The sequence below is a fragment of the Lampris incognitus genome, chromosome 2 (assembly GCF_029633865.1).
Source record: "Lampris incognitus isolate fLamInc1 chromosome 2, fLamInc1.hap2, whole genome shotgun sequence".
Classification (NCBI taxonomy): domain Eukaryota; kingdom Metazoa; phylum Chordata; class Actinopteri; order Lampriformes; family Lampridae; genus Lampris; species Lampris incognitus.
In genome coordinates this window covers 144,476,331-144,483,700 of record NC_079212.1, presented here as the reverse complement: position 1 = coordinate 144,483,700, position 7,370 = coordinate 144,476,331, and the positions used below count along the sequence as shown (strand labels likewise).

At 47.0% G+C, this 7,370-nt stretch overlaps 1 protein-coding gene across 1 annotated transcript in view; it reads left to right on the top strand.

The window, feature by feature from the left end:
* The first annotated feature begins 1,828 nt into the window (after positions 1 to 1,828).
* The window catches only part of dennd6aa (DENN/MADD domain containing 6Aa), a 28,207-nt gene continuing 22,665 nt past the window's right edge, over positions 1,829 to 7,370 (top strand). The window contains exons 1-3 of the mRNA XM_056274178.1: positions 1,829 to 2,158; positions 3,576 to 3,614; positions 3,991 to 4,033. Of these exons, the coding sequence (XP_056130153.1) occupies positions 1,928 to 2,158; positions 3,576 to 3,614; positions 3,991 to 4,033 (313 nt within the window). The 5' untranslated portion in view covers positions 1,829 to 1,927. The remainder of the gene's footprint in view (positions 2,159 to 3,575; positions 3,615 to 3,990; positions 4,034 to 7,370) is intronic.

Sequence of the window (7,370 nt, the reverse complement as noted above, 5' to 3'; positions counted from 1 at the left end):
CATTAGGAGAAATGTTGGCCAGGCTACCGTTGGTCAGATGTGCTCTCAAAACAACCTTTCACTGTAAGCAAATAGTTTGCTGTTTGGTTAGTGTCCTGAGAGAGAAGTGGGTGCACAGCAAACAGATGAGGTTTAACTAGCATCTCGCGTCTCCAACCCCCTCATCCCCCGCCCCATATACTTCATCAATGTGGCCAATAGGTATAAACTAGATAAAGTGTGATAAAAAAAAGATTGCACATAGCCAGTGAGTGAGGTGTGGTGGGGACACCCCTCCTGGTGGGGCCGCATCAAAAATCTTCTCAGCCATGACAGATTTCCTTCCAACAAGTGTATTCAGAAGTTCACCAGGTCTTATGGTTCTCTTTTAATAATAATATAACACACCATCACTTTCTATCTATTCTACTGTCATTGCACCTTTGACTGTGTTAAGATTTCATCTTATTACAATATTCATTCAAGTTTGTTTATATACCCCACCCCCAAACTGACCCCTGCATACCACTCTTCAACCACAGTGCTAAAAGCTTATTCGATAATGAAGGGGATTCATGTCGTTTGTCCCAACATGGGGTGTGTAACCCCCCCCCCCAATCCATCTGCTCCCTCAACTCACATATTATGCACCTACGGTAGAGGAGGCTGCAGTTTGCTGCTCCTCAGCACTGGGGCAATTAGAAGATTTGACAGCAGGGAGACTTACCACCCACCTCCCAACTAACTTCGACTTAGTGATGGGAGCCATTTAAGAAAACGTCAGCTTTTCGTGAAGAATAGAATAAAATAGAATAGTATAAGTTTATTTTGCCAAAGGGAATTAACTCCATTTGTGGTAGGCAGTTTGAGGCATCCCCACGACCCTGAGAGCAGAATAAGCAGTTTGGATAATGGATGTTAGGGTTAATACTCCTGTCTGGGCCCCTGAGCAAGGCAGTGGAAAGAAGAACTGGAGTTGGTCCCCGGGCGCTGCAGCTGCCCCCTGCTCATCGACAATAGGACGGGTTAAATGCAGAGAATGAGTTTCTTTATGTACAAATGGCACATAAAGGGTATTTTATTCTTCTATTCCATACAACACATATGCTACTAATTCAGTAACTGTTATAACCTACTATTAGACCATCAACTTATACCAATTTACAAATACTATATAAAAATATGGAAAAATACATACATGCCATAAAAAAGCAAAGACAGAAAAAATCCAATTGGGTTGTATCTCTGACCGGAAACGGAAATGAATCTGTTATTGCACATAAAGGGTATTCTATTCTTCTATTCCATACAACACATATGCGTACTACAACACATATGCTACTAATTCAGTAACTGTTATAACCTACTATTATACAATCAACTTATGCTAATTTACAAATACTATATAAAAATATGGAAAAATACATACATGCCATAAAAAAGCGAAGACAGAAAAAATCCAATTGGGTTGTATCTCTGACCGGAAACGGAAATGAATCTGTTATTAAAAGCGTATTGATGAAAAGTCGTTAGAAGAGAAGCGATGGCGAAGCTCTACCATGTCAGTGGGATGGAACGAGGAAGAAAAGGGTACGTAATGAAGCGAGTCACACTCACAGACGAGTTTCTGTGGATTAAGTCTGAGCTGTCGTTTGTTTGAGACTGACATCAGTTTGTTTTGCACCGTTTTGTACACTGACGCAACGTTTCAAACTCCGACATCTTGAACGCGCCCCGAGTAGAACGCCCTTTGCGTGTTTACGTCACGTTTTACTTTCCGTACGTACGTGAGACGACCCGCTAGTGCTAGGCTAATATGCTAAGTGCCTACCAGCGTTTGCGCCGCGGATCAGTTGGTGTTGTTCAGTGAACATCGGCCGGAATAGAAGCGTCTTGAGACAGACGGTTCAGAGTCCTTCGGAGAGGGGGGCGGGGAGCGTCTGTCAATATGGCTTTGCAGGGCCCCGAGGAGCTCGGGGAGCAGGTCGAGGAACCAGAGGACCTGGACGACCAGGACGCCAGCAGCGTCTCCCCGGCCGAGGAGATGACGCTGCCGGCCGGGCCCGGAGGAGAAGAAGAGTCGGAGGAGCCGATCCTGCTGCCCTGGGACCGCTTCTCCGCCTGGCTGCACTGCATCTGCGTCGTCGGCTTCGACCTGGAGCTGGGACAGGCGGTGGAGGTGAGGGGAAACACGGGGGAGATGAGCGGTGTTTTGATAGCGGTGAGGTCGGGTCCCGACTATTTCCTGACGCCGGAGCCTCACGGACTAATCGGTGCATACTTGGGTTAGGTTTCCAACATTGTAAACCAGTACACATAACTTCCAGTTATCATACCAGTGTTGTGAGCCAGCAGACAACCGTTAAGATTCCAACGTCGTCTGGGTGTTTAAGTGAAGCTCTTCCCAGCACGGTGTGTGATGTCTTTATGTTTAGCCAAGGTGTGTCTGCAGGACGCAACAAACAATAGATACGAACAGGCTCTCTCACACGCACTATCAAACCCTCTCACGCACTATCAAACCCTGTCACGAACTGTCCAACCCGTCTCACGCACTATCAAACCCTCTCTCACGCACTATCAAACCCTGTCACGAACTGTCGGGCCCTCTCTCACGCACTATCAAACCCTGTCACGAACTGTCGGGCCCTCTCTCACGCACTGTCAAACCGTCTCACACGCACTATCAAACCCTCTCTCACGCACTATCAAACCCCCTCACGCACTATCAAACCCTCTCACGCACTATCAAACCCTCTCACGCACTATCAAACCCTGTCACAAACTGTCAAACCCTCTCTCACGCACTATCAAACCCCCTCACGCACTATCAAACCCTCTCACGAACTATCAAACCGTCTCTCACGAACTGTCAAACCGTCTCACACGCACTATCAAACCCTCTCTCACGCACTATCAAACCGTCTCTCACGAACTGTCAAACCGTCTCACACGCACTATCAAACCCTCTCACACACTATCAAACCCTCTCTCACACACTATCAAACTGTCACACTATCAAACATCTCACATGCACTATCAAACCCTCTCTCACGCACTATCAAACTCCCTATCACACACTATCAAACCCTCTCTCACACACTATCAAACCCTCTCACACACTATCAAACTCTCTCACATATACTGTCAGACTCTCTCACACTCACTATTAAGCTCTCACATATGCTATCAAACTCAGTTTGGTAGTGCGTGGGAGAGGGTTTGATGGTGTGTGTGAGATTTTGTTAGGCCCTGTGATGGACTGGCAGCCTGTCCAGGGTGTCTCACCGCCTGCCGCCCAATGACTGCTGGGATAGGCTCCAGCATCCCTACAACCTTGAGAGCAGGATAAGCGGTTTGGATAATGGATGGATGTATGGAGACAGAGCATAAAAGATATATAAGTTAAGATTTTCATATTATACTTGCGTTGGCTGCTTTATCTGAATGCCTTTTTCCTTTTCTTGCATAAGGGCAGATGAAATTCTGTTCCTTGACGTGACACAAAAGTAAAAAAAAACAAACAAACTTAGATCATGTCTTGTGATGACGTTGAAAACCCGCAGCTCTGTGGTGAGACTGTTCCTGTCTTGCAGGTTATTTATCCCCATCATTCCAAGCTGTCGGAGAAAGAGGTGAGTTCATCCATCTGCATGTTTTTTGTCACCAATGCTTTTTGCCATTGATTCACTGGGTTATCTCAGATTAAAACATTATTTTTTGACTTTGACATGAATAGCCCTCTTGAGGGGTAAGAGGGTCTTTCCATCTTCTTATTTAAGGTGGCGTTAAACATTTTGCAACAGGATATTTATTAGACCGAGGATCAAACTTGCACACAACCATATATTTTAGAACCGAGTGGGATGCTGTTTCTTTGGTGTTTGCTGGTTGCTGTTTTATTAGATCTTTGTAGTCCCTGTCCTGCTGTTTTTGGTTGATGTCTGTTCAGTGTTTGTCTGTGTTTGAGTGTCAAGAGTGGAGTAATTATACATTGTCTTTTCCCTTCAGAAAACCAGCATCTGCTACCTGTCCTTTCCTGACTCCAATTCGGGTGAGTTCCTGTGCTAGCCTGGTGCTTATCTGCACAGGCTTGGGCCTGGCCTTCTGGGTGTCTTGAGTTGTTTGAAAAGTGAAAGTTTTGTGCTGTCTTGTTGCCGAGAATCAATGCGGCTGCGTGCTTGGTGGTGTTGTGTTGTAAAGCACAGTGGGAAGAGCTCATTGTGTTTGCCTGTACTGAGACACAGAGGGAGAGCTGGCTCAGAAGGCTCTGCTAGGCGTTGATGCCGGGACAGTTGGGGTAGTGGCTTGGTTCAGTTTCTCCCTTCCAAACTTTGGCCCTGTTCAGAACTTTCTGCTTATATCCAGATATCTCCAGGTTGTGTCTGAGACGGATTCCGTTCACACCTGGTGTCAACATGCGTCTCCAGTGACCAGTTGTGATTGGTTTTTCTTTACCGCTCAATATGAAAATGGATAGATACTTTTAATGTACTACAGGAGGAGATTTGTTTTCACCTTTTGTACACAGCCTCACATACAGTACATCGGAATCATGTTTATTGGCCATGTAGGTTTGCACTACATGAAATTTGATTCCGGTTTTGTGGCTCTCTCAGTGTACTTAACGTAGAATTACAACACAACAATCTCCAGATATATATACAAGTATTGACTATATACAGGCGAAATAAGAGGTGATAAAGTGTAATGGTGCAGAGAATATATCAGAGATGCTGAAATAGATGTTAGCAAGTTACTTACATACACGCCTGAGGTAGATGGATGTGGACATACGTGTACACATACTATACGTACCACAAAACGTACATAGAGGACAGGGAGACAACAAAACAATACATTAATACATGAGTTTAGAGGTTCAGTGAGTTTAGAATTGAACGGCAGAGGGAACAAAGCACCTTTTAAAGCAGGCACATCTCCAGCTGTGGGACCTGGATATAAGCATACATATATTTATATATATATATATGTCCACAGGATGTGGCAATGAAACCTTCGTTGTAGAAAAAAGAGCTCAACAATTCAGGAGCAAAGATATATTTTATTGCTCAAAGCTGTTAAATGGCAGAACAAGCCTGTTTCATGCTCAGTGCACTCATCAGCCGCCTCTGTTGAGTGCACTGATATATATATATAAAATACAATGAGTCAAGTAAATTCTTTATGAGACAGTACAAACCTGTTTCATGCCATAAGAAATCATCAGCTGTTAATAAAGCTACTCAGGAAAGGACATACCATTTACTTCCTTGTCATGCACATCACATGCACAACCTCCAATGGGGAAGGGAGAGGTGCGACATTCAGAAATAAAAAAAAAAATGGTGAAGGGAAGCTGTCAGGCTGAAGAAGGAGGCCTTTCGGACTTGGTTGGCCCAGGGGTGTGCTGGAGCAGCAGACAGATACCAGGAGGCCAGAATGTCTGCGGCTTCAGCACTTGCGGAAGCAAAAGCTCAGGTGTGGGAGGAGTCCGGCAAGGCTATGGAGGAGGACTTTTGATTGGCCCCAAAGAAGTTCTGGCAAACCATCCGGCAACTCAGGAAAGGGAAGCAGGGCTTGAGTCAGGTTGTGTTCAGCCGGGGAGGGGAACTGCTGACCCGGACTGGGAATGTTGTCGGGCAGTGGAAAGAACACTTTGCGAAGCTTCTGAAACCAGCTAACAGGTCCTCAGTGGAGGAGGTAGTCTAAAGACTCAGGGGAAGCCCCACTCATATCCTTGGCAGAGGTCTCTGAGGTAGTTAAGAAGATCGGCAATGGCAAGGCGCCGGGTGTGGATGAGATTCGCCCTGAGATGCTGAAGGCTCTGGACATTGTTGGGCTGTCTTGTCTGACATGCTTCTTCAGTGTCGCATGGAGGTTGGGGACAGTACCTGTGTAGTGGCAGACTGGGGTGGTGGTTCCCATTTTTAAAAAAGGGGCCGGAGGGTGTGCTCCAATTATCGGGGCATCACACTGCTCAGCCTCCCTGGGAAGGTCTACTCTAGGGTGCTGGAAAGGAGGCTCTGACTGATTGTCGAACCTCGGATCCAGGAGGAACAATGCGGATTCCGTCCTGGCTGTGGAACAACGGACCAACTCTTTACCCTTACGGAAGTGCTGATGGAGACATGGGAGTTTGACCAGCCAGTCCACATGTGTTTTGTGGACTTGGAGAAGGCTTACGACTGTGTACCCCAGGCCACTCTGGGGGGGGGGGGTACTGTGGGAGTATGGGGTACTTGGGAGTTGCTACAAGCCATCCGGTCCTTGTATAACCAAAGTGAGAGCTGTGTCCGCATTCTTGGCATAAAGTCAAACACATTTTCGGTGGGTGTCAGACTCCACCAAGGTTGTCCCTCGTCTCCGATTCTGTTTGTGATATTCATGGACAGGATCTCAAGGTACAGCCGAGGTGAGGAGTGTGTCCGTTTTGGGAACCTCAGAATTGCATCTCTGCTTTTTGCCGATGATGTGGTTTTGTTGGCTTCATCAGAACACAACCTCCAGCGGGCACTGGGACAGTTTGCAGCTGAGTGCGAAATGGCTGGGATGAGGGTCAGCACCTCCAAGTCTGAGGCCATGGTTCTCTACCGGAAAATGTTGGATTGCTCCCTGCGGGATGGGGTGAGGCGCTGCCTCAAGTGAAGGAGTTTAAGTATCTCAGGGTCTTGTTCATGAGTGAAGGTAGGATGGAGCGGGAGATTGCCAGGCGGATTGGTGCAGCATCAGCAGTAATGCGGACATTGTACCAGACTGTTGTGGTGAAGAGGGAGCTGAGCCAAAAGGCAAAGCTCTCAATTTATCAGTCAGTCTTCGTTCCTACCCTCACCTATGGTCATGAGCTTTGGGTAGTGACCACAAGGGTGAGATCGCGAATACAAGCGGCTGAAAGGCGTTTCCTCCGTAGGGTGTCTGGGCTCAGCCTTAGAGATAGGGTGAGGAGCTCGGACATCTGGAGGGAGCTCGGAGTAGAGCCCCTGCTCCTTCACGTCGAAAGGAGTCAGTTGAGGTGGTTCACACATCTGATTAGGATGCCTCCTAGGTGCCTTCGTTCGGAGGTTTTCCAGGCATGTCCCACTGGGGGGGAGACCCCAGGGTAGACCCAGAACTCGCTGGTGGGACTACATATCCAGTCTAGCCTAGGAACAGCTTGGGATCCCCCAGGAGGAGCTGGAGGGCGTTGCTGGGGAGAGGGACATCTGGAGTACCCTACTTGGCTTGCTGCCGCCACGACCTGTCCCCGGAGAAGCGGCTGATGATGAGATGATGATGATGATTATTATTATGTATCATTTGGTTGTTTGCAAACAGTCAAATGGATAAAACTCAAAAGAAACAAGGGGAAATTGAATTGTTGCAGATTAGAAGAAATATGAGTATACTAAATG